The 27,895-nt window shown below is 35.8% G+C and overlaps 2 protein-coding genes across 2 annotated transcripts in view; one reads left to right on the top strand and one right to left on the bottom strand.

The window, feature by feature from the left end:
- The window catches only part of LOC123313640 (glycogen-binding subunit 76A), an 89,277-nt gene extending 63,876 nt beyond the window's left edge, over positions 1 to 25,401 (top strand). Inside the window, exons 2-3 of the mRNA XM_044898608.1 lie at positions 5,538 to 6,887; positions 24,618 to 25,401. Coding sequence (XP_044754543.1) covers positions 5,562 to 6,872 — 1,311 coding nt within the window. The 5' untranslated portion in view covers positions 5,538 to 5,561 and the 3' untranslated portion in view covers positions 6,873 to 6,887; positions 24,618 to 25,401. The remainder of the gene's footprint in view (positions 1 to 5,537; positions 6,888 to 24,617) is intronic.
- A 658-nt stretch (positions 25,402 to 26,059) lies between these two features.
- LOC123313361 (heparan sulfate 2-O-sulfotransferase pipe) overlaps positions 26,060 to 27,895 on the bottom strand; it is an 80,439-nt gene continuing 78,603 nt past the window's right edge. The window contains exon 8 of the mRNA XM_044898223.1: positions 26,060 to 26,483. Within this exon, the coding sequence (XP_044754158.1) occupies positions 26,311 to 26,483 (173 nt within the window). The 3' untranslated portion in view covers positions 26,060 to 26,310. The remainder of the gene's footprint in view (positions 26,484 to 27,895) is intronic.

Here is a 27,895-nt window from a genome sequence, read left to right as displayed (position 1 = left end):
ACCATCAATTTTTGCAGTGCGAGAGGCCCTTCAATATCCAAGTATTTCAGCTTATTTTGTAAACGGTTTTTTGCCTACAATCCACTACACTCACGAGGGAGAAACGGTTTTCCCAAAGCTCTTGTATCATACGCCAAATTGTATGATACACTCCGTTACGCTAACCTCATCTGAAACTCTATCTTATGATTATACTGTTTATATTAATATACCTGTATATACAGGGTTTCGCAGAATTAATGGAAATAAGGTCTTCGATTTATTCAATTGTTCTCAAAGTAGGACTAAGATGAACAAATTTTGCAGAGGTATTGATCGCATAGAGATGCACATAAAAAAAAGTATTTTTATTGCTTTGTTTTTGTACACCAACCAAAAGCCGCCATTCTGTTGCTTATAAGATCGACATTTCGTAATTTCGAATGTCAGTTCGATCGCCAGCAGAGTATTAGCGTTTACGATCGTTGTGTCTACCTGATTTATGCACAAATTATGCCAAAAAATTTTCAAATGAGAAATAAGTTGATGCGATTTGCAAAAGCAGACCAAAGAATTTAATTTGTACTTTTACGGACACAGTTGAAGGGCTATGAAGTTTCCAGATAAAATCGTCATTTCAATACATATATGTCTTGGTGAGTCCGAATGAGAAGTTATACTAGAAAATGTAAAAAGGGTTGCCGATTTCACCCCTCTGTAGCTCATCTCTGTCTCCCTGAAAAAATTTAATAAATCCATAATCCTTAGGAACTCTTCCTCTTGTTTCGAGGTACTGAACTAATATTCGAATTTATTCCCATTAATCCTGGGACACCCTGTATTATATTAAAAAAATTAAGATTATACGGAAAGATTCCAATTTCGGAAAACATCAATATCTTATTATTGACGACCAATTTATTTTGCAATTTCTGATAATATTTAAAGCTCTCAAGATTATCCATGAAAATTTTAAAATCATAATGCTCCCATTTCTTTTAGAAAATCGTGAATCATTCTGTTTACAAGTGTCGATGGAAATATCCATCACTTCGTTTTTTCTGTCGAGCGTTGATATTATATAATACCAGCTGATATAATCAACTTGTAAACATGATAATTTTCAGTAAATCACGGACGACTCCAGAAGAAATATTCTAGTCGTTCAAATAGTTTCATGAATCCTCTTCTTGAACTGATGTGTTAACATTTGGACCTACATCAATACGAATACCTTTATTGCTCTAATTCATCGTAGAGTGTATTTACTCCAAATACACTGCGCAAAAATATTAACGCACATTATGGAAATTTCAAATTTATTCTACAACTGAAGGTGTTCTCAATGATAATTATTTTTATCAGAATTATGCATGCATATGTTATCCACTTTCAAAGGTTTTCTTCAATACAGATGTTTTTTCCCAGCAGGAATAAAAAAAGATGATATTATCAGATTTTTAATGTGTTGGCTCCATTCTAAAATCAGTTGTTCTCGATCAATTCTGGTGATCAATAGTTTTTCTTTCGTTTGATTTTCTACACTCGATCGCTATGCAACGCGAAACACGCAATTTGACCCAAGAGGAATGTGCCCAAGCGGTAGTTTTGCGAGAAGAAGGGTGGACATACACAAGAATTGCAGAAAGTTTTGGAGTTTCCCATACAAGTGTGTCCAGAATATTGCACCGATTCAGGGAGACAGGTATGAATGTCCGAAGACCAGGACAGGGTAGACCACGGGTAACAACTGCCATTCAAGAACGTTACTTGAGAGTTTCTTCGTTGAGACAACGGTTTGCAACCGCTCGCCTCCTTCAAATTCAGCTTGAGCAAACTCATGAGGTGCAAATTAGCACTCAGACAATAAGAAATAGCCTCAGAGAATATGATTTAAGGCCTCGTCTAGCGGCAAGAGGCCCAGCTCTTACCCCAGTCCATCGAAGGGCGCGTTTGGATTTTGCGAGAGAGCATATCCATTGGGAAGAGGCCGATTGGGAAAGAGTTCTCTTCACAGATTCTGCCTCTACCATTCTGATCGACGTTCCCTTGTATACAGACGTCCACATGAAAGATATGCCCAGTGCAATTTCCTGAATACTATACTGGTTTCGGGGAAGGATCGATTATGGTATGGGGTGGAATATCTTTGACTGCTCGCACAGACCTAGTGGTCGTTGATAATGGAGCTATGAATGCTGATAAGTATATTAGGCGCTGGTCTCCCTCACCCGCTGCCCGCTACCGACGACGTGCGGCTGACGTCATACGGGAACGCTGGCGGTCGCTGACAACGGGCGCATGGTCTCTCTGAAATACCTTTCGCATTCTACATGCGCGCTGCAACACTATGCTACTATGTATAAGAGTGTGTTTCAAGATGAATGTAGAATTCGAGTAGAATAACTTACTCGTTTGATTTTTGGGGAAGAAGACGATGAACTATTGGCTTTGTCAACAAAGGGGCAAAAAACGGATACAATGTTCCAGAACAGGAAAAAGGAAGGCACTTTTTACGGTTTGGATAACTGTATTAAGTGCAATGATACAAAATTTAATGAATTTTTTCGACTTCCCCAAGAAGTTTAAGTTTAATTGAACATGAAATCACAAAACCTCCAACCATTAGATGTCTACGGCCTATTTCACACTCTAAAAATCATTATGCTTGAGTACATTACTTTTATAGTCACTATGTGAGGCATGTATAGTGCAAGATAACATTCTATTAACTGAATCAGCATTCCGTACTTTTTCTTATTAAAAGAACTCATTTTTCCCTCTGACGTCCACCCGTCACTATGCTATTGAATCAATCCACGGCCTTGTCTTTAGAAGGCCGTGATCAATCCAACCGGCGCGTGCGACGTGTGACCTTCGCCAGCCGCGGCTGAACGTCGCACGCGACGTTTCAGGGAGACCGTGCCCGTAGTTTTCCGAATATAGCACACAGATTACAGAGTAGAATAGATCTGACACTCACGTTCTACGATGCAAAATACAGTTTATCCCGCCCTCAGCGCCCCCATGCGGCTGCCACCCAACTAACCGGGAGAAATGTCGGTATAACTGGAAACTGCAATCGCATGGCGCGAAATTTAAATTAGCCCATTCACTGGTATTTTAGACGTCGATAGTATTATATGGATTATTAGGGCGAATTTTAAGGAGAAATAAAACTTGTCATGAAAAATATACATATATTGATATACCTAGCACAGGAAAAAAAATATGGAAATACATAAGCTATAATTATGGCAATGAATATATGAGCAGAGGTAAAATGTCAATAGGGTCACATATCTTCGTAAGACAATAATTATAATAAACAGTAATAATATTAATAAAGAATGATCACGCCTAAACAGGGAGGCAATGAATAAAATAATGAGGATAAATTCAGATGCATACCACCCGACGATATGAATATCGACAAGCTGGCAAGCTCAATTCAGATCGTAACACTTGTCGATATTCATATTGTCGGGTGGTATGCATCTGAATTTATCCTCATCAGTAATAATATTGTTCATAGGAAATGAGGTTGAAATTATTATATGTTCAGAAATCTTCAACATTATCCAAAAAGGACACAATGTTTGTTGGGAGTCGGCAATAGAAATCAAAAACAGCATGCCAAAGCTTAGAATGCATGAATAATTCGGAAAAGAAAAAATTAGTTGCCCAAAGACCTATGTGGATTTTATATTTTCCTGCAGGAAAGATTTCAAAGTCTCTAAACAACGACTCCCTGTTTTATCTTCCTCACAGTTAGATCACCAGGAATGCACCGACATGAAATTATTAATAACTAAAGTTTTGAATGATGAAATAAAGTGTTCAACATTTGGGTTAGTATTCCTTACTCCATGTGCTCTAATGTACCCAAAAAAGTTTACTAAACAATCTTGATTGAAAGCCCTAGTGAGAATATATTTAAAGTGATAATCATTGAACAGTTTTTGAGTAAGGTAAAGGAATGCGTTCAATGTTGTCACTATATTCTTCAAAGTGGGCACCACAATGGATCTTCTCTTTCGAGGGCAATAAAATGAAATATGTTGAAAATTTGTATCGCCTGCTCCCAAACAACATTGTGTTCTGTTTGAATACTAACCGTCTTCTCTAAGAGTTTGGCAGTGGATGTCCAAGCTCAAATAACTCATCCAAGAATAGTTATAACGTCAGCAGTGTCGATAGCCTCTCTGTGAAGCTGAAGCGGATGCTTGATTTCTAAAAAGGAAAATAGTAAATTTTGGTATTATTATGTTTCAAAAAATACTTACCCCATTGAGAAATGAGCTTCATCATTGACCCCACGGAGTGGCTTAATAACTGACTACACAGTTTGACTTTCATTTCCATTAACACAATTTTTAAAGGGTTTGGTTGGATTGGTTTAAGTATAAACGATTAATGTTATAATTACGTGGTTCTTTGAATCAAATATTTCTTACAAGAAAATTGATTTCCTGATAAAACTGTCGAGTTCAATAAATGGGTATTTTTAATTTACTCTCGTATAAGATCTCGTTTGTAAACAAGAATTTGCATTATAAAGCATATTGACATTGACACTGTTTGCGTTCACAAATCCAATATGTCAGAATACAGTAATCTGCGGAGAATATGATATATATTTTCGTATGCAGTGCCACATAGCGATTGATTGCATAACTAAAAACCGTATTTGGGGTGGGGGTAAGGAAGTGTCAAGCCCCTGATATAGCATTCACACGTTGACGGCGGCGGGTCCGCGTACGTCGCGTCGGTCGCGGGCAGCGGGTGTTCGGGGAGACCAGCGCCTAAGGAACATTCTTGAAGAGCATGTAGTGCCATTTGCCCCATACATTGGTGAAAATTTCATTTTTATGGACGATAATGCCAGACCCCATCGTGTGCGCAGCGTTCAGGAGTACCTTGAAGAGGTTGAAGACTCTCGAATGGAATGGCCAGCAAGAAGTCCATATCTCAATCCGATTGAGCAGGTTTGGGACAACCTCAATAGAAGGCTGAGAAGTTCAGAAAATCATCCAGCTACTCTTAATGACTTAGGAATCCAACTCGGAGAAATCTGGGAAGGATTAGATCAGAACATTTTAAGATCACTCATTTTGAGTATGAACCGTCGTTGTCGAGCTGTAATTAACGCAAGGGGTGGAAATACCAAGTATTAAATCACTTATCAGCATTTCAGTATTTTGAAAATTGTTCATTTCTCTTCTTTCACATAAGATTCGGTGAAATCCTGAATTTTTCTTCCATTTAATGTGACTTGTTTCGTTCAAAACCTTCCCGAGAGAACATAAAAAATAAGTTATAAAGTCAATGTAGAGTTAACTTTCATTAAAATTGAGATTTTCAGAATGTGCGTTAATTTTTTTGCGCAGTGTATAAAAATGTACTAGTACCTATTTATATCTCATATCGCTCTAGAACTCTCTAGACTTCCGATGGACTAAACATATGCATTCTCTTACTTATCTTTAGAATGAGTAAACAGACAAATATAAACTTGATCGACAATTTTAATTGACTGATTCTTTTTATTGTTCTAGTGTGATCGATTGTAACGTCCGACAATGAATGATGAAGAGTGCAGATACGTGGGGACCTCACTGTCAACTTCTTGCAGGGGAAGTGCGGATGCTTTCGCACGAAGTCTACGAAGACGATTCAATACTCTGAACATAGGTAATCAACATGAGGACACCGACACGACGTCCACATGGTATCAAAATGGACACGGACATGATCCGTTTGCATCTTCACCACTCAGTCCAGAAAACGAAATAACCAACCCCCTGTCCAATGGAAATCATTTCATCAACCCAGAGGTATTCCTCAACACCAAACCAATCGAGTTTACCGGTTGTGATCGTTCGAGTGCCTTTATCAGTGAGAACGGGAATGATATATGCATCGAAGAGACGGATAGTGCTGTAAGTCCAGCAGAAAATTTTATTGACAGTAGTTCGGTCGATGATAACTATGAAACTGCTTCAGATCTGTCTGCCGACGAAATAGATGTGGTTGGTGTCGAGACTCTTCAAACGGAACCATTAACTTCCATTTCTGAAACAGGGTATTTAATAGAAGAAACAGCAGAAGTGAGTAATACGGTATGTAACATCGGTGGTAACAGCAGAGAACGTTCTTATTCCCCTTTGCAGGACGCAGAGGATATATCGACGCCGAAAATCAGACGGTGTTCATCGCTGAAGAGTGGGAAGACTCCTCCTGGAACGCCGGGGGGTAAAAAAATCGTCAGATTCGCCGACGCCTTAGGGTTGGACTTGGCGGACGTTAAAACATTCGTTGATGAGATACCGAAGATCCCCACATCGGCTTATAACGATCTGAACACTTTGGACGACGAGGCGGACGATTTTCATCTGCTGAAACCCTATTCGAACACCCACGCGAAATCGGCCTTGATTCCTCTGTTCACGCAGCCTGGAGAAAGGTTCGATTTCATGGAGAGGATCAGAAGATGCAACGTTTGTCTGGAGAGTGCTGTATTGGACGATCCGATCTCCTGCTCCATCAAGGGAGTTGTGCGGGTGAGGAATATCGATTTCCACAAGAGCGTTTTCGTCAGGTATTCCACGGACCGGTGGAGGAACTCGGTGGATGTCCAAGCGAGCTACGTCAACAATTCTTGCGACGGTTACTCGGATAAATTTTCCTTCCTGATCTACGCCAATATGCTTCGATTCGGGGACAAACTGGAGTTCGCTGTTTGTTTCCTGGCGAAAGGAAACGAGTATTGGGATAACAACGATGGAACGAATTATGTTTTCGAATGTATTTCGACGCAAACAGTGACCTTGGCACCATTGGTTATTCCTCCCAGTTGGGGCCATGAGAGTTTTGGGGCTGCATTCTACTGAGGTGAAGGAGATGTGGTGAGTGTCTATTTGGTTTGTGAAATTAGTAGGTATCTGCTTAGTTTTCAAAGTTGAAGGAAAAGTCTATGAAACACTTATGTTGTTGGAACCTTTTATATTAAATCATCTGGTTACATGTTTCGGCGTATTCGCCATTATCAAACCAAAGATTCTGAAAAAATTGTACCCGTTACTACAATATATCAAGTTGAGCGGAAATTTTTGCAAAAAGGTGAAAAAAGAACATAATTCTACAGTTCGGTTAATTGCTCAATGAAACTTACGATTTTAATGTCCCATAGTGATATGGTAATCGATTAAAATATAGAAGTCACAAAGTGAAAATAAAGATCAAAATTACAAACGGACAAAACGGCATAATCTGAAAATTCTAACAATATAAAATGACAAACACAAACACAACTAAACTGACGTTCGTAGTGACGAATCCTCTTCTTCCAATCAAGGTTGACTTTTAGGTGTTGAATTTCTCGACGGTACAGTCCTCGAGGAGCATCAATGTAAAATTTTATATGGGTCTTTCACATTGGTAGTTAACATAGCATTTAGTATCTTGTATTCTGTGTTCCAGACATGTTTACAGATTTCTACCTCCTCTAGAATTTTCTGTTTGTAGCCAAATTCGCAGTGCTCAATTAGTTTGGTCTTTTATATCAAATCTATGTTCTTCTTCCCTTAAATGACAACCGAAGATGGATTTATCATTTTTTGGGTTTTGGCGCTGATTAGATATACCCTTGTCTTCGATCGGATAGATCTACCACTTCTTCCCACATAGACTACATTGCAGCCTGGTTCGCCGCACTCCAATTTGTAGACTTCAGGTTTTCAAGGTTGTCGATAGGGCTCTTGTTCTTTATTATGAATTGACTCAAGATGTTGTCCGATTTAAAAGTTACTTTGGAGTTTTCAATCTGTCTGATTACTTTGGCGATCTTGTGTGAAATACCGCCATAGAAAGGAATGCAACAGTATCTATTGTTCGAAGTTGTACTGGCTCCCGAATTGGTCAAGTTAGATCTTTCGGTGTTTTGTTTCTTCCTTCTTTCCTCCATCAGTTTAGCGATGATATTCGGGTGGTAACCATTCTCCTTTGCTAGGAACTTCAGGGTGTTAACCTCTTCATTATAATTATCTTGAATTAAAGGAACATTGAACAGTCTATTATTGTAAGTGTTAAAAGCCGCCATTTTATGACCCATGTATGGCATGAAGTTTAGTGGATTTTTGTAGATGTTTGGGACGGTTCCCTGTATATGCCAAAAATTTATTTATTTAGGGATCTCCTCTAATTGTAAGATCTAGAAAGTTGATTTTTCGTTCTGACTCAACCTTCAACGTAAACAGGGTGTTCTATGAGTGGTTGGGCATAGGCTGTGGTGAATGAGAGTTATATAGGCTCTAGGCTTCTCAAAAAATTGCTTTTTTATACTCTAAGGTCATTTGTTTGGAAGACCGGGTGTTTCATGGATTTGGACCTTAATTTTCATATCAATGACGTGAGAATGAGTGGTCCGATATGAATGAAATTTTGTGGGCTTGTTGACTTCCAATTACTCTTCAAAATGGCTCAGGCAATTTAAAGATTATCAAGACAGTTCAGGATATACCGTTGTCAAGTAAGCACTGTAAGCAGCCGTTTTCTAGCAGCCACTTGAGATCTAGTGGCCGTTTGACCAGTGGCGTAGGGTTTTTTTTCGTGGACTAATGCATACCGAAACGAAAAATCGAGAATAGGTTTCAAAAATAAATGAAGTATCGGAAATTCGGTGTATATATTCATAAACCCTTATGAAACTTTATTCCGAGAGCTTTTTCAGTTACAGAACAATGAAGGGTGAGTTTCACCCCCTCTTCTCAAAGTCCACAGAATACATCGAAAATGCTCTATTTGCAGAATATGTACAGGGTGGGCAAAATTGTTGATACCTGATCTAGAACTTTTTTAAACCAACGAGATAGAGAAAAATGCATGGTACATTACGGTCGTCATTTTTCGAGAAACTAATAATGCGATCATTCCTTTATCTTCTTTTGTTTTTGAGTAGGCCAAAAGTAAATTTCAACTTTGGTCATTATCTCCGTTTCTGCTTGTGCTAGGATGTTGAAATGAAAACATTATACAAACACTTTTTTGATAGCAATCCAGGTGGCGTACTATGATTTTTTCCAACAGGTATATTTGCTGAGCTATAACATGAAAATGTGTTTTTAGTTATGAAAACAGTAATTTAAAGTGACTTAAAAAGACTGAGAACGATGTATGGTATATTTCCGAAACGGGAAAAATATGTCGATTCTTCCTAAATCATTTTAAACTACTATTTACCTACGAAAAAACACAACTTCATGTTATAGGTCAGCAAATATACCTGTTAGAAAAAAATCACAGTACACCACTGGATTGCTATAAAAAAAGTGTCTCCATAATGTTCATTCATTTTCAAGACCTAACATCGATTTCACTATGCTTAGTCCAAGAAAAAAAAAGTACCCGACTCCACTGGTCAAACGGCCGCTAAATCTCAACTGGCTGCTAGAAAATGGCTGCTAACTTCAAACCGGTTAAAATATTGAGATTTATCTTTCAAATATCAAAATCTATATTTCCTGGATCAGCTGAAAAACTCTCGTTTTCAGAATTTGAAAAAAGGACTTGTTTGACACTTGTTGCAAAAGAACGAAATCATATTTCATGTTCATTTTCGAAAATACGGTCTTGTTTTCAATTAAGTTATAATTTTCATTGTCACTTGCCGAAATTTTGGATATCAAAAGCCCACTCTTCAATTATTTTTTTTTCCGAAATATCAAAACATCAAATAATTTAAGCACGTTGCCTGGAAAAAATACATATATCGAAAAAATATTTTATTGAACTATGAATTCTTTCGAAATAAACAAATATTAGATAGAATAACGGGTTACTACGATCTAGGAAAATGGATATCATTTCGTGAGTGTGTTAACTTTACGATATGAAAAAGATCGTATTGCTCAGAAACTATGGATTTTTTTTACATTTCATTATGTGAATTGAAGTCCTCATTCTGCGTAAGATTTGATATTTTTGATAGAATTCATAGTTCAATAATTCATTTTTCAAATATAATTTTCAGGTACACTTGGTATGTGTTGATGATTTAGAGCTTTTATTATTCATAATCTCTGAAGGCGGCATTGAAAATTATAACTAAATAATTAAAAATAGGACTATATTCTGAAAATGAACATGCAATATGATTTCGTTCGTTCATTCCTCTTTTGGAACAAGTGTGCATTGCGAAGTGAAAATTTAATTTGATTGAGTAAATCGAGGAGTAAATTTTTTTCCAATTCTGAGAACGTCTGATCAAAAAATATAAATTTTGATATTTGAAAAATAAATCTGAATACCAATTAAAATACAATTTATTGTATGTCGCTTCTTTCGTTTATTCCACATCATAACTTGAATTCTCATTTGTTTCATCTTCACACCCTGTACTACAGGAACAGCTGGAAAAAAATACCCTGCCCAGGTTACCTAAAGATGAAGGCTCGTGCTTCACACGCTTCACTTCGTCGAAGAAATGTTGAAGTTATAGCTAGAATATGGCAAGGAAAAAGATGATTTCATAAAATGGCGAATTTCGATATTTCTAAACTCTAAAAGAAAGGAAGTTCTTTTAGAGTTTACTGATATTTCCATAGCAACGCATAGTATCCGGAAAGTGGCAAAGATGTCCGAGTTGATAACCTAACTTAACAGACTATCCAGCCAAGGAGATATAGGAAAGGAGGCGCAGGTCTGACGTCATTGGACGCTTATGTCAAGCTAAATTGTCAGAACTGGTGTTGTTAGCAGTGGCGTAGATTATCCGCACGTAAATTGTTTTAGAATAAGCGAATCCAACTACCGAATCGATATATCTGTGAAGGTAGTGAATAATTATGGGATTATTGATTGTGCTCGAGTTCCTCCAAAACTTTCCTGAACATGTTGGTGTCGTTTGATGAAGATTTTACAAGAACTTATGTCTAGAAAAATTCATTCTATCATCTCACTTACATGAATAATGTAATTTGTGGAAATACATGAATGTAAATAATTTATTTGGATGAAAACATATTATGCAGCTCAAGATGCCAACACAGAAAGTATTTTCCAGCAATTTTTCATTTAATGAGAAGTTACAATTGGGTTGGTATGGTTACTTTGGTTCACGTTCATTTCTGTTATCTCTCTTAATTAACCCATTTAATGATAAGCTTCTGTTTTGTCAGAAATCATCATCTAAGATACTACAGTTTTTTTTCTTTAGGTGTTCATTATGACGTTGGTCTTACTTTATCAAACCCACTTATAGAACTGTGAAAGTTTGTCCCCGAGCCATATGATAATTTTTTCCTACTCAACATATCCATATTGATTTAAATTATAACTGCACCGTTTTTTTCTTTCACAAAGCTCATTAATGTTACTTTTCTACTAAACTTCTAGTCGAGACACTTCTTTTGGAAGTTCCAATAATAGTTAGCCATTACAGGATAGTGTTTTTCTACAGTATCTGGTATTGAACTCTTTCTCCAGAAACAATATACCTAAAAACAAAAATTAATTGAAAGAAATTTTCTACTAATCTGTTGGGCATAAGGAGATCAAGGACCTATATGACTGCGTTATTTTAACAATGAGAAAACATCCTTGAAACACTTTAATAAGAGAACAGGCTGGAATTATGTTGATGAACCTTTTGGATATTGTCCCCTTTTCTAGAGTGTCCTTATTTTAGAAAGTACTTGCAGGTATTTGATGTGCTTCAAGTTAATTGTTGACAAATACACCAACTACATATGTGAATTTTCTTTTGCTAAATCTTCTAAGGTATGTGTTAAACATTTCAATGGGAACTGATTATGTTACGAGATAAGTTAACAAGGAGCACATGTAATAATGGAAAATTATTTTATATACCCAGCCTTCCTGAGTTATTGAAATAATAGATTGGATTTTATCACATTTCTGACAAGTTCTTAATATCATACTTACGAAAAACTGAATTGCTTCACACTATCATACTTGTTCATCAATTAGACATCTTATGTTTATACTAATACAGTCCTCTCCATTTTTCCTGAAAGTTCATCTTTACTCATCTGTCTTTCCTATATAAATCATGATATTCAATTAATCTTTTATATTGTCATGCAGTTTTCGTTATCCCACTGTATTCATTACCACAGGTATATTTCGGTCGGATAATCATATAGCGAAATTTTTTCTTCCTATCATATAGATCATATGCCTTCAGTACTGAACTTGCTGTTGGTTTAAATGCCCGCACTAACTGTTCTCGTATACTGTATCAGATATTTTTGTAATAAATTCGATTTCATAACTGGATGTAAGAGTTTCTGATCCGATATATTAAAAACCAACGTTTTCTCTACAGATCACATCATTTTGCCTAAAAATGTACATCTAACCTCCCACTTTGCACGCTTTCTACTAGTTTGTGCTATCTATGGAGGGTAGAGAACCCTCCATAGTGCTATCAAAGAGGAATATTTGATGCTATCTACGCCAATGCGCGCTAGTGTGACGTCATTGGACACAGCCGATTCGCACTTCCGCCTCCTTTCCTATATCTCCTTGCTATCCAGCATCAAAAATAACTTTGCAAGGCCTTCTAATAATCCCAAATTCTTATCCCAAAAACGGAATTTACACCCTGTATGAGAAGAAGTGATTGAAAAAAATACCTTGCGTCAGTGACATACAGACAAAGGACAATACTTTGCTTCTCGGGGTGAAAATTCAACATCACCAAAGTACCTAATGTCGAAATCATAGCTAGTCAAACTTAGACAATTTTTTATCTGCCCCACTTCATTTGCTTAGTTTAATTGCGAAAAAAATTGAGCGGTGATTCCTTGTCAAAAATAATGTTGGTCTTTCACAATAACCTTTTTTTCAGCATCTCCACCTCCCTAAATATGGCACCTGAAGAGAATTTTTTCTTACAAAGCAGAAAACTGACAGAAATAAAATTGAGAAGGTAAATAAAAAGCATTAATTTCAATTCATGGATATCTTTGCTTATCAGTACTATGTCGTCGGCATATCTTAAATGATTGAGATAGTGCCCATCGATCTTTAGTCCTTTAGGCTACGTATAATAGTACACACTATTCTTTACAAGGAATCATCCCTTAAATTTTTTCGCAGCCCATACATACTGTATACACGGTGAGTTTGAATTGAAAATAGTCTGATTCAGTGCAGCCCTTATTTTTTGTACATTTTTTCATTATGTTGCCTTGAGATGAACAAATTTTTAGATGAATCAATGAATAATTTCAGAAGTTATAGAAGAACAAAATTTGAAAAATGTTTAAAAGTAATTAATTTATGTATGTCACTTATAGAGCTCATACAAGTAATTAATTCAATACCCTCAAAAAATGTATTCACATATTAGAAAGAAAAAAATTTCAACAGAAAAGTAAATTAAATCAGATTTCCTATTTCTAAGTAGAACAAGACAAATTTCAACAATCAATGTTCAACAGTGCGGGTAACAAGCATAGCATTGTATTGAGCATTGGTCACAAAATAAAACAAATTAGGTAGAAAGTGACGAAAGATTTATAAGTTGTGAGGAAGTGATTTTAAATTATTTCCTTCAACTAGAATTATGAAAAAACAAATCTGCCTTATCCTTAAATTCATTACAAGGTTCATAGATTGGATAGTTGAGTGCACCACTAGTGCGCCTAGTTGGCAAATAAAATGTGTCAAGCTGCCTAAATCTCCTTATGGGAGTGTAGTATCGTAATTTATGGGTGACATCGAGGCATTCCAGCTGATTGCTGATCAATTTATTGATTCATTCATTCATTGCTGCATCCCGTTACCAGAAATAAATCTACAAAAAGAAAAAAAACGGTTCGAACAGACTTTTCTAAGGGCTAATTGCGACTGTGTGCCCTTCTGTGACTGAAGAGACCCAACCGTGACCTACAGATCCTTCCACACTCCGGACATGGATAGTCACAACCAGATCTGGCCGCCGCTGTATCCTTCTCGAGTCTCCATTATAACTGTGTACCAAAGACCTCCACTGTGACCTGTCTAACGCTTGTTGTTCCCAGTTATTATTGGCATTGACTGATTTTAAGGATTGATGTAGTATATCCTTGAACCGCTTATACTGGCCTCCTGGTTTCCGGGCTCCCTATGTGAATTCGCCTTACAGACCTATTTTGGCGAGTCTTGTATCTTGCATCCGCAAAATGTGGCCGCTCCATCTGAGTCGGACCCTCGTTACTTGAGTCTCAATTGTTGTACAACTCGCGCGCTGCAAGACATTTGACTTTGTGGAACCATCTGATGTGCATTATTTGTCTTAGATGACGTTGCGTTTGTTTAATAGGTCACCTGTAGGGCGTCCAGCTTTCGCTTCCGTAAAGAATCGTTGGGAGGACCACTGCTTTGTAAACAGCTGTCTTAGTCTTCAGATTGAGGTCGTGATTTTGAAACACTCTGTCCTTTAGCTTTCAGTATGCCCGTGATGCCGAATTGATACGGTTGTGAATTTCAGTGTCTAGGTTAGCCCTAGTATTTATGAAGCTTTCCAAGTATTTGAACTGCTCGACCTGTTCTAGAGTCTCATGCTCCAGGCTGATATCTGTTTGAAGGCTTTCTGACGGACTTACCAGGATTTTGGTTTTGTCGATATTGAGTCTTAGGACTAAAGCTTCGTATATATGCTTATATACATTATCTGTAGATCCTCTGAGCTGCTAGCGATAAGTGCGCAGTCGTCTGCATATTGAAGTTCCGTGATAAACTTTGAACGGGTTTTTGCTCTGAGGCTCTTCTGGTTGAATAGGCCTCCAATAAAGGAATAAGACAGCTATGGCGAAAATATTGAACAGTAAAGGCGCTAACACGCATCTTTGTTTTATTCCAGAGTTGGTTAAGAAATGGTCGGTTGTAGAGCCATTATGCTGTATTCTAGCGGTGTTGTTGGTATGAAGGCTCTTGCACACTGTTAAGAATTTTTCTGGTACTCCAAGGCGTCTCATGATTTTCCATAGCGCCCTCCGATTCACCGAGCCGAAGGCCTTACTCAAATCGATGTAGGCTGTATAGATCCTTGATTGTTGTTTACGGGCCTTCTATTGCGGCTGTCGCAGTGTAAAAATTAGGTCTACCGTACCTCGATTTGGTCGAAAGCCTCACTGGGATTCAGGTAATAGCTTTTCTAAGAGGGGAATCAGACGATAAGCCATACTTTTCGAGAGAATTTTCCCGGCCACACTAAGCAAAAATATGCCCCTGTAATTGTTGCAATTTGACGTATCGCCTTTTTTCTTATAGAGGTTGATAACTAAAGCGTCTCTGAAATCTTGTGGCACATCTCCTTGTTCCATCTCCGGAATAGTGTTTATTGAGACTATTGACAATGTCTTCATCCAGGGCTTTGAATATCTCCGCTGGAATGCCGTCTAGACCAGGTGACTTATCATTTTTCATATTTTTTAGCCGGTCTAAAATGTTCATCAATTTATTGATGAATAATAGGTCACCGACTGTTCTTCTGTCCTTAAGATTGAGTATTTTGAAAAATTTGAGTGTCAAGTTATAGTAGTCAGGTTCCACCTTCTAATTACATTTGAAGGCCGAAAAACGTAAATTTGCGCAGAATTTCTTCCAGTCGGTCACGATAAGTTTCAAAATATAGAGTCCACACAACAGAAGCATAATTCAACTTACTAAATACATATGTATGGTGTAATGATAATAGTTTGATGATTATGATTATGGATTATAATGATTATCTGTATATCGGAACCGCTTACTCTTGGAACACCCCGTATACCGGATATGTTTACCAAATTACGTTTATTTAACTTCGTACATCGAGATGCGTTTTACTTTGTTTGGGTGTTTGAGTCGTCAGTAAAAAATCTCTCTACTGTCTAGAGAATTCTATTTTTGTCCACAATTCTTGTAGTGACGGAGTTATGTGAATTTCACTCGATTTCATTACCCTCATGTTGATTTTATCTATTTCAGTAAGTTATTTCATGATGAATTAAATGGGAAGATGAAGTGGGAGATCTTAATCGTTGGACTATATTCGCATCTTGAATATACCAAAATATCATTAAGGTGTCTGTGCCAAGTAAACAATAGAATTCTCCATAAGAGGACAGCCAAGGTGTTTTCCTCCATAAATATTTTTGCAACTAATTACCTTACAATTAAGTGTTCAGTCATCGTTAATGGTTCGCAATACCAATGAAATGATTTTATTTCTCGAAGTTAAATTTAAATCCTACTTAAAGGGTTGGAGTAAAGTATCGTACGAAGTAGATATACTTTTCAATAGTAATAACCCTAGGACATTTATAATTGTTCGAAAACAAATTATAACAGGTTTCGGAAACTTGTTGCTTGGAAACAAGTTTGTTACTTATTAGCAACAAGCTTGACAAAAGTTGTTAAAAATTTCTTTTGATAATTTATCAATGTTTTAGTGTTTTTGGATAGAAATTTTTTTGCTAATTATAGAAAAAAATACAGAACAAAAAAAATTTATTCAGGTACAATTAACAAAAGAATAATTGAAAAAGTTGAATGAAGATCTAGACGGGTTAGTTTCTATAACTGATGAAAATGTCGAGTAGGGTTTTATTGAGTTGGCATTGTTATAACCTGTAATTTGTATAAGTTTTTGCTCTTGTACATCACAGCAGACGATTTGCTCCAATTTGGATAGTATTTCTTCCAATAGGCATATTAACATATAATGCTCGTTTGCAACAGCCGAGAATTCTCTAGAAAATTTACTCGAGATTTCATGCGCCGTGAATTCTTTACCCTTACATACGCACTTTCAATAATCTATATTTTTAATCATTTCTTTGTCATCCTCTTCATTCACAATATTTTGAATTGTAGAAACATTAAGCTAAAGACAATTCGTTTAGATTCAAATGAAACATACATATTATAAATTTACTTGAATATAAAATTGAATATGTTGGATACCGTAAAGATTTTAGAATATCAGGGTTACTATTCGAATGACCGGAGTACTAAATAGCACTTCCTGATACTCTGCTTTCTTTCTCTTTCAATAACTTTCGGCATTTCTGTAATATTAATTGATATTAGTTGTGGCAACGTCGTTATGACAGTAACGACATTTCATAAATGTCAATTTTACTCCTTTCTAGTTACAAAAAATAGTCTTTTTATAAAAGTGAATGGAGTATATATATATATATACCTATCTTCTTGATCGGTTCCACTATTTTTTCTAACTCAATTTTGAGACCAATCTTTTACGTGCTAGATAACTAATGGAACATGGTTTCCATAAGTAGGTTCACTTTTGATTAAGGAGTTTTATGAAAATTGCGAGTTTGATTCGTTGCATAGCTGGCTTTTGAGGCATCATTTAATATTTTTTTTATTTCGTCCAACCATGTGAAATCGATCTCATATTTTAGGAGAATTCATCGTTGCATATCAAGATGAAGGTAAATTTATTGGTTTGAAGAGGTTTTGTAAGAAATTTTTTCAGAATGATTTATACTTACCGTAAAGTAAATCATCATAAGAGTAAAGACTCGCGAATTGCAGAAAAAATATTATTGGATTGTTCCCGAATGGAAAGCATAGTTCTTACAGATAGCATTCAAATATTTCCCCGCAGATTATGTCTGGGAATTACTGTGTCGGTGATCGCGATTGCAAAATATTTTGGACAAATCCATTGGACTGGAGTTTATTGATCTGAACTCCTGACATTGACCGGAGATATTTGATCATTTCGACAATTACGAATAAAGTAAAAATAACAAACGTGAATATTATTTTAGTTATGATTCTGATTGCAACGAAAAGAGCGATGTTTTGTAAAATTTTAGAGTGCATTCCTATAGATAATATATAATTAAATGATATGCAAATATTGTTTATACATATTCTCAAATGAATAACTGGAGTTGTTTATTTTATTATTCGATAATGAACGAGCCATTAAAAGAATTCTTACTTTCAGATGACTTGAAAGGAAAATAGGTGGCTTCGAAGATGTACAATAATAATATCAATCTCGGAAGGATTACCCATCATACTATTCATTTTAATTTATGATTGTAATCATGAGCTTGGCAGCTTTGTTTTATTTCAAGTGTTCTTATCGATGTATTTGTAGTCGAGATTTCACTACTTTTTTTAAAATATATTATTATTTTGAGTCAATCGAACACAAAACGAAACCTCTGCCAGCAGGAGACGTTGCGTTCCTCAGTGGGCAGCGCACCTTCATAGGTAAAAGTGATGAAATTGCAGTCATTTCAGGGAAATATAATTTTGTTGCATCTTTTTTGGAACATACTAATTGAAGTTACAGGGTGTTTCTTTGAGGAACGGAAATACTTAACAGGCGGATAGGTGGCACTGAGGTGGTTCTGGAGATACCACATTTATTGGGTCTTACTGTCTGCGTTGCCGAGATACGGGATGTTTTATGAATTTTGCTCCTTTCTTCCTGACGCCATATCAGACGAACCACCCGGTATATTTTCTTTATATTTGCGGAACGTGTTTCTCATTTAAAGCTCAAATGTATGATTCAATAACCGCAAGAAAAATCCAGGTCAGGGTTAACAAAAAATTATGAATCGTTTGAATCCTCGAAACAACACCCTGTAAATCGAAATTTTGACAATCTGCTTCAATATTTAAAAAGACCACAAAAAAAAACTGATGCATGTGCTTTAAATTTTCGCGTAGACAGTTTTACTGCACAAATTTTTAACCTAAAAGTGAAGCTTTTAAGAACTTGGATTCCTGAGAGTTGTTTGAACTGACTTCAAATTTCTAATGATGAATAATCAAAACCATAATTATTTTAAATTTACTTAGTAATTATTTATTACCTTGGTTTCAATTTTTATAGCTGCAGACCATTTCAGTTTTTATTTTTAAGTTACTTTCTTGTTATTTCCAGAAAAAATTAAGGTCCTATATGTACATAACTGATTATCAAAATTGATATTGCTCGGATATTGTTATTGAATGTTTCAGTGAAAGAATTGACATGAATTAGGTCGATTTCATTTTTGTTAAAAAATGTAGATAGAAAAAATGTAGATAGATAGATAGAATGTATATGTTTTCAAAATAAAAAAAAAATTGAACAAAACGAACATGAGTCCCTCTGATTTTAATCTCGTGGATTATTATATCTGGGGTTACATGAAATCACTAGTATATTCCCCTGAGATCAATACTCGGGATCAGCTCATTATAAAAATAGAAGAAGCTAGCCAGAAAATAAACAACATCCCGAACGTAATGTGGAAAGCAGTTCGAGATATTCTGAAACGAGCAAGGAAATATTAAGACCAAAATGGAGGACATTTCGAGCAGTTTATGTAGTTTTTTATTTTAATTTCAGGTTAATGTTGGTTTTGTTCATTTTTTTTATTTTGAAAGCATGTACATAAATGTTTTAATAATGAAATCGACTTAATTTGTCTCAATTCTTTCACTGAAACATTCAATAACAATATTCAAGCAATATCATTTTCGATAATCAGTTATGTATATACAGGGCCTTAATTTTTTCTGGAAATGATGAGAGAGTAACAATACAAACTGAAATAGTCTGCAGCTATAAAAAAGAAAACCATTGTAATTAGTAAATACTCAATAATGTGAAAATAATTATGGATTCAATAGTTTTTATAATTCATCATTAACAGTCACTTCAAACCACGAGTAAAACCACTTTCAGAAATCCAAGTTCTAAAAAAATTCACTATTACGTTAAAAATTTATACAGTAAAACTGTCTGCGCGGAAAATTAAAGCATAAGCCTCAGTTTAGTTTTTGTGGTCTTTTCAAATATTGAAACAAATTTTCAAAATTTCGATTTGAAGGGTGGTGTTTCGAGGATTCAAACGATTTATAATTTTTTGTCAACCTGGACCTGGATTTTCTACGCGGTTATTGAATGATACGTTTGAGCTTTGAATAAGAAATACGTTTGCCAAATATGAAGAAAATATACTGAGTGGTTCGACTGATATGGCCTCATGAAGAATCAAGCCAAATTCATAAAACATCCTGTATGTCGGCTACGAAGACAGTGAGAGCCAATTAATATGGTATCTCCAGATCTACCGCGGTGCCACCTATCCGCCTGTTAAGTATTTCTGTTTCCCAATGAAACACCCTGTATAAATGTTTTTTGGCAGACGTGTTGCCGGCAGGCGCCATTGATGATGAGGAAAAAAGTGTTATTTCGAGAAGGCTGAAAAATTCAATTTTATATGATTTGGATATTCAAGAGTAAAACATTGAAATTCTGTTGCTGAAAGAAGGCAGACGACCACAAAGTCTCAAAACTTTACATTATGGAACAGGGCAGTTACGAAGTGAAAAATCGCAAAAGTGTCAAGAAACCATTTCAGAAAGCCACATATTTCGATAAATAAATAAATAAATAAATATTATATTACAAAATTGTCTCACATCAATTCAGCTGCAGAAGGCAGACGCCCTAAATGTTTCAGAATACTCTTTTGTTCGCACACTCGCGAAGTGAATGATCGCTAAAAAGTTAGGACACCATTTCAAGAACAAGAAGGCTGAAATTCTCATAATAATATTTGGATATGGAAACATGAATTTGGCAGACAAAAATTCGGTTGCTAAAAGAATGGTAGACGCTCCCATAGTTTCAGAATACTTGAATGACGCGACTTGAATGATCTCAAAACAATGGAGAAACTATTTCAGGAAGGGGGAAGTTTTGATATTATAATACTTTGATTCTTAGATATTCATGAATCAATAATGAAATTGGGAGACACCAATTCGATTGCTAAAAAAACAATGACGGCTCGTCTGGATATGCAGGGTCGGTCGGGCCGACCTAAAAATAATCGAGAAATAGGAAATAATAATAATAATTTTATTCTTTAATACTCTGAATGATCAGTTTCGATATTCAAATCCCGATTAATTCCCTCGTATAACGTAGTGTAAAGTATAACTCATTTCGAAGTTCTATTTCATCTTTCCTTACACTAATCCGGCTAGCCGGGCCAGCCTAGCCAGCGCTTCAAGTTATGGTACTATACAGAGTGACTGGTGACGTGAGGGACAACGGCTAAGTGGAAATAGAGGACCTTAAACTCGATGAGAATTTGGGTTTTAAATGTCTCATAAGGGTATTCGTTTCGGAGATATAGGGTAATTTATGAAAAAATGCTAAATGTGTATCTAAGCTCCCATATCTTCGTTAATATGGTAAATTTTTTGCTGATTTTTCACAAAATCGTTCCTATAGGCAATCACCATAAGCACAAGAAAAAAAAATAGGAAAAATTGCAGGCTCGTATTCGAAAATTTCAATCAGGTGAGAAATATCACACGGTATATGAGATGAAATATATTCAAATAGAAATTTGAGAAGAACGAAAAACAACTGATGAAAGATCTGTTTTTTGTTTGAATGGCACACATTTTCTATTGTTTTTATGTGGAAAATCAGAATATTACAATATTTAAAACCCAAATTCTCATTCAGTTTAAGGTCTTCTATTTCCACTTAGCCGTTGTCCCTTACGTCACCAGTCACCCTGTATAACACCTACGACGCTCGCAGGTATATTCAAGTTGAACTGTTCAATATCTCGTATTTCCTCTCTGCTTAATAGATACATACAAGGTCGGTCAGCCTATATAAAGCGATATAGGTTTGTGCAGCAACCTTTTAGTTTTCACAGTTTCTTATTGTCTATTCCAAGATAGGTAAATGAATAGTGATAGGTAAAATGAATAGTGATGATTTTAGACCGGCACCCCGCGTATAGTCCCATAACATCGCTTGATGACGAAATCTCAATGTCGGAAATCATAAGTGCGATGAAAAATCTGAAAAATGATGAGTCACCTGGTCTAGACGGCGTTCCAGCGGAGATATTCAAAGCCCTGGATGAAGACATTGTCAATAGTCTATTCCGCAAGATCTGGGAACAAGGATATGTGTCACAAGACTTCAGAGACGCCTTAGTTATCAACCTCTATGAGAACAAAGGCGATATCTCAAATTGCAACAATTACAGGGGTTTATCGTTGCTTAGCGTGGCCGGCAAAATTATCTCGAAGATTATGGCTAATCGTCTGAATCCACTCTTAGAAAAGCTATTACCTTAATCCCAGTACGGTTTTCGACCAAATAGAGGTACGGTGGATCTAATTTTTACAATTTTACACTGCGACAGCTGCAAGAGAAGGTCCGTGAACAACAATCAAGGATCTATACAGCCTATATCGATTTAAGTAAGGCCTTCGACTCGGTGATTCGGAAAGCTCTATGGAAAATCATGGTCCGCCTTGGAGTACCCGTAAAATTCTTAGCAGTGTGTAAAAGTCTTCATACGAACAACACTGCTAGAATACAGCATAATGACTCTACAACCGACCATTTCTTAAACAACTCTGGAATAAAACAATCACGACCTCAATCTGAAGACCAAGACAGCTGTTTACAAAGCAGTGGTCCTCCCAACGCTTCTTCATGGAAGCGAAAGCTGGAAGCCCTACAGGTGACATCGACATATTAAACAGCTTGAACAAACGCAGCAACTTCATATAAGACAAATAATTCACATCAGATCGTTCCACGAAGTTTCGAATGCAATGTCTTGCAACGCGCGAGTTGTACAACAATTGAGACTCAAGTATCGAGGGCCCGACTCAGATGGAGCGGCCACTATCTGGGAAGCAAGACACAAGATTCGCCAAAATATCCCTGTATGGCGAATTCACAGAGGGAGCCCGGAAATCAGGAGGCCAGTATAAGCGGTTTAACGATATACTATATCAATCCCTAAAATCAGTTAATGCCAATCATAACTGGGAACAACTAGCGTTAGACAGGTCACAGTGGAGGTCTTTGATACACAGTTATAATGGAGACTCGAGAAGGATACAGCGGCGACCAGATCTGGTTGGTGACTATCCATGCCCGGAGTGTGGTAGGATCTGTCGGTTACGGTTGGGTCTCTTCAGTCACAGGAAGGCACACAGTCGCAATTAGCCCTAAAAAGTTATAATTCTGTTCGCACCGTTTTTTTTTTGTATATTTATTCCCGGTAACGGGATACAGCAATGAATGAATTAAAATATTCAGTTAAGTTTTAAATATTTTGTCTTTTTTTAGAAAAAAACGTATTCGTACCGTTTAAAAGTAGATTTTAGTCAATGAAAATATAATATATTCCTAATTTGATTTGATTATTAAATGAATAGTTATTTTTTGAATATTATGTCTATTTTAGAAAAAGGATAAAAATATAATATTAGTTAGTAACTCCTAGTGAATTTAAGAGCAAGGAGATTCTCGAAGCTTTTTGAATACGCGGTATGATCGATCAGCCGATCCTAGGTGTGGGGTTATTAGAATAGCATTAGTTCGCACATTATAAATTGAGTTAGTTAGTAGTCGTAGTAGAGTAGGTTATTGTCGCAGAATAAGGGAAAGGGGTGTACTTGTTTTTCAGTTTTCTTCGATTCATTTCGTAAATTTTGATAGTCTGAGTGGATTCTGAATTTTTTGGATTGTTGAATAAATAGGTCACAAGATGATGTGACCTTAAAGGAGGAATGTTGAAATAAAGAATGGAAAATTATATTACCAATCGAAATCTCAAAATCAAAATTGCAACTGAACTCATGGAAAGAAACACGTTTCGTGGGAGTAGATGTGTTTCAGTAAACTGAATTGTGATTCGTATATTGATACTTTGTGTTGTAATGAAATTATTACCGATATCCACAGAAAGACCCTAAAGAAGAATAAAACTATTATTCAAAGTTTGGCAAAAACAAAAAACTGTAGTACATTCTCTCTCAAAAACCAGCCTATATATGCCATTGAAAACAAAATTTTAATACACTAACAGCGGGTTTCATAAAACTTTAATTGTCCGATCAATGATTTGACACGCACTCGACTTCTAAACCGATATCACTGAAACCTTTTCATTTCTGAATATATCAAAAAAGTAGCAATTGAGAATAATTGATTGGACGTATGAACATCATAATTTGATGCGATAATGATATTCTGAATGATCATGACTGAATTATCGATTGAAAAGAAATTGACGTCTATTCGTTAATCAGGCGTTGATTCTCCGATCAAGCTTTATGAAACCCGTGGTGAGATTGTCAAGAAAATCAGACTATATATACAGAGTTGGGCATACGTCTGGGATAAAACTAATATTTTTTCAACCAAGAACTCAGAACGAAAAGTCTGAAACCCGTCAATTGATTTTCAATTACGCCCATTTTCTGTCAATTAATGGTTTCTCAACCAATAATTCAAGATTAAAGTAGCGAAATACGTTAATTGAGCTCTGTACTTATTTTTGCGAAATAATATTGAATATTTTTCTTCAACCTCTTAGCCGCAACCCCATCCAACTTCCGGTTTTCAATTGGAAGCATATGGGCTCGTTAGAGAGCTCTCGGAAAATGGAATCCTACCATCATCTTTGTTTTTTATGTTTGTAATTATCATTAGCAACTCAAAAGTCTCTTGACAAAAATATATTAATATTCAATTGAATAAAAAACAAAGATTTTGGTGGGATTCCGCTGGCCCTAAGATTTGCGAGTAATATTTGTCTTTTTTTCAGGAAAGATGGGAATGATGAACGAAAAGTCTGATCAAAGGTTTCTAACCTGCCATAGTATATTCAACGGAAATCTCTATGGAAAAATTTCGAAAGTTTGACGATAATATTTTTTGTAATCTGTCGAAAATAACAAATAAAAAAATGTTAATTAGAATGAGATCAAGATTGACAGCAAGATATGTGCTAATTTATTTATTTTTATACACTGTTGTTGTAAATAGTATTTATTAGTTGCTAGTTTTTCTAGGTCCTATACTCTATATGATTTTTTATCTATATACAAAAGTATCCCATTTTAGTTAATAATATTTTTCAGTTCGATCGATTTACCAACATGTTATTTATCATCTGTGATTGATATTTGAATAAAACTATTGCTTGAGTTACTTGAAATATTCAGATTATGTGACTTATAGGACTGATTTTAACATTATAATCAGTTCTAGAATTGAAATTTGTTTGCTCTCAAAATATTTTTTGGTGAAGAAAATGCTTCTTAGCCGTGTAAATATATGAAATATTGTTGATTCAGCAGCTCAGAACCATCATTGAATCACTTCTTTTATATCAAAAACTTTTATGCATATCTACAACATATTTTATGTACATTTTCTCATATCATATTATTGTATTTTGTTAGGTTTCGTCGAGAAAAATTGGATTAGATCACTTTGTTCCTGTAGGATTGAGTTTGTTGACATTTTATTATAAGTAATTTCTACAATGTTTTGCTCCATTCAATTTTCCATGTTCCTTCCTGATTAATAAATAGAGGCAAATTCGAGTGTGGAATAATTTATTTCTATAATTGTCACTCAACATAATTTTTCTTAAAATAGGTTCAATACAATCACATTTTAATTTTATAGCTAAATGCATCTTGCATACCTAGCACTTCACTCAAAATATATCACATAAGCACCTGCTTACAAATGACTATCAAGTCCAGTTCAAGAATGGTCACAAGCTCTTTATAAAATTTAGAAAATGCCTAGAATCGTTTGAAAACTACAAATAAATTAGGATTAACTGAAGGAGGTTGCAGGAGAAGATAGTATAAAATGTTTCCATAAGCAAGGAAACTGAAATTAGGTGGAGTGTTCATTGATAATTTCAATCTGAAACGTCCTCCATAACATAAAAAAAATAATGGACCAGGAGGAGAATACTACGTTTTTTCTTAAACTTTAATCAACATCATACTTATCAGTTCCAATAGGTTAACACCGAGTTAATATTTTTTATTATTTTAACGAGGATACTATTAATCCTTACACTAAAAATGGTTTGCAGACTTTAATAAAAGGTGAGCAATACATTTTATCCCTCATTGACTTTTTGAATATTTTCTTAATTATATTATATTATATTATATATCCATATTCATTAGAATTTTCTATCTACGCCAGAAAATACATCGGGTTTTATGATCAAATTTTAGCTACATTATTAATATTAATTTTTTTAGGTCGATACGACGTACATAACTTTATTCAAAAAGAGAAGGATGTATACTTTTGAAGAGCTTATAAACAAAGTACTTAACATCAAAAACAATTTGGGGATTTTTGAATGGGATGGTTTTCTTCTATATTTTTTTTTCAATTTCAGTTTTTAACCTGCCCCTGAAACATTGTAGATTTTCGTTCATTCTTGACTGGATTAGGCGATCATTGAAATCTCTTATTCATTGTTATTTCTTGTCGTGAAGTTTGAGTGCTAAGTATTGTTTATTCAGTCTCTGTTTGCAGAATTGGAAAAATTCTATTTCCCTTGTGAAGTTCCTCCTGACTATTTCCTTTACTCTTTCGCTTACTGGTGGTTTGAAGGAGTTTTTGTTGATGGGATTGTAGACACTGATTTCATCTGAAAAAAAAATTATTAGTGAAAGGATGAGTGGGTACAGTGAGACGAAGAATTCGGACACAGAGAGCGTAGAAGCGACTTTGCATAAAATCTGACAAAAAACTCGAAAAATGTCCGGCATTTTCAGTTGTTCAAAAAAATAGCCTGCAATGCATTTTAACCGGAATAATTGTAGGTAGCGAATTACTGGTAAATGTTATTGTCACTACTTTACACTCTTCCCAGCACCCTTTGAACTTGACAAATCTTTCAGCGTTATTTTTACCAATTCCAAAAATTCCGATTGATTTGAAAATTTCCACACGTTTCAAGGATCGACGACAATACAATTTTCTCGGATGTTGGATCGAATATCTTATGGAAGGTCTTCAGAATAATTGGAGAATATCCCGGTGCCTCCACCAATTAGCAACTAGACAAAAAAAGTGTATTCAAATACGAACTGAAAAGAAATGTTAATATTGGAAGTTTCATAGGCTTTGTAACGCCTTTTTCTCAGGGTACTCGAGCGCCAGCTTCTTCAAGGGAAAATAGCAAAGCTACCCTGGTAGCTACGAGCCGAAGACAAGGTTCCTCTGTATCTGGGGTCTTAGCGACAACCAGTGAAAGTCGAAATCAACGTACACAAATTATATTTCTCGACTCGTACAAGGAAACACAAATGGCACTATTATAAGATTCGTACAGTGAAAGACTCGAGATCAGTGAATTTACAGGGCAAAGCGGACGGAATGAAACAGGATCCGATCTCAAACGTGATACGGGGTTTACGGACGTGTTCGCCAGCCGGAACCTAAGACGCACACTTAACTTAAGGGACAGGTATCGGACCTTAGCCAGGTTAGGGGATGAAACAAGATGGCACAGATTCACGACAGCTCACCCCTAGGTGGGTTCTTCACCCCCTGAGTATCCACGCCAGCGGGGTGTTTCAGCAGTAGCAGTGGAATTTAAACCGGGGTAGTAAGAGATGGAGGAAGTTTTTCGCCACTCCAAAGTGCGTTCTCTTCGGCAGTAGGAGTGGAACTTAAACTGGTGAGTAAGGGACGAAGGAAGGCTGAAGTTCCAATGATATAATAAAAGGCGGCGTGTCGTCTTACGTATGGTTTCAGTTTGGCAACTTGCACTCGTAAATTTACAGTTACCAAATAAAAGTGAAGTCAAAAAAAATAAAGTTCTTTTCTGAATTGTGCCAAAAAAACTCAACGAAAAAAATCTTCTAAGAACTAATTCGACACGGAGCGATAATTCGGGTTTGTAAGTAAGTCAACAGCAAGTGAATTAATCGTAAGTGAAGTGACCTGCGGGGGAATATCTGATTTTATACCAACAGGAGGGCTGTCGAAATTCGGTAAAATTTGCGTCGATGAAGACGTCTTAATTTCGACTTATCTGTGCTAGCTATCTTCCAA

The sequence above is a fragment of the Coccinella septempunctata genome, chromosome 1 (assembly GCF_907165205.1).
Source record: "Coccinella septempunctata chromosome 1, icCocSept1.1, whole genome shotgun sequence".
Taxonomy (NCBI): domain Eukaryota; kingdom Metazoa; phylum Arthropoda; class Insecta; order Coleoptera; family Coccinellidae; genus Coccinella; species Coccinella septempunctata.
The sequence above is the reverse complement of the archived record's forward strand: the minus strand, read 5'-3'. Positions and strand labels throughout refer to the sequence as shown.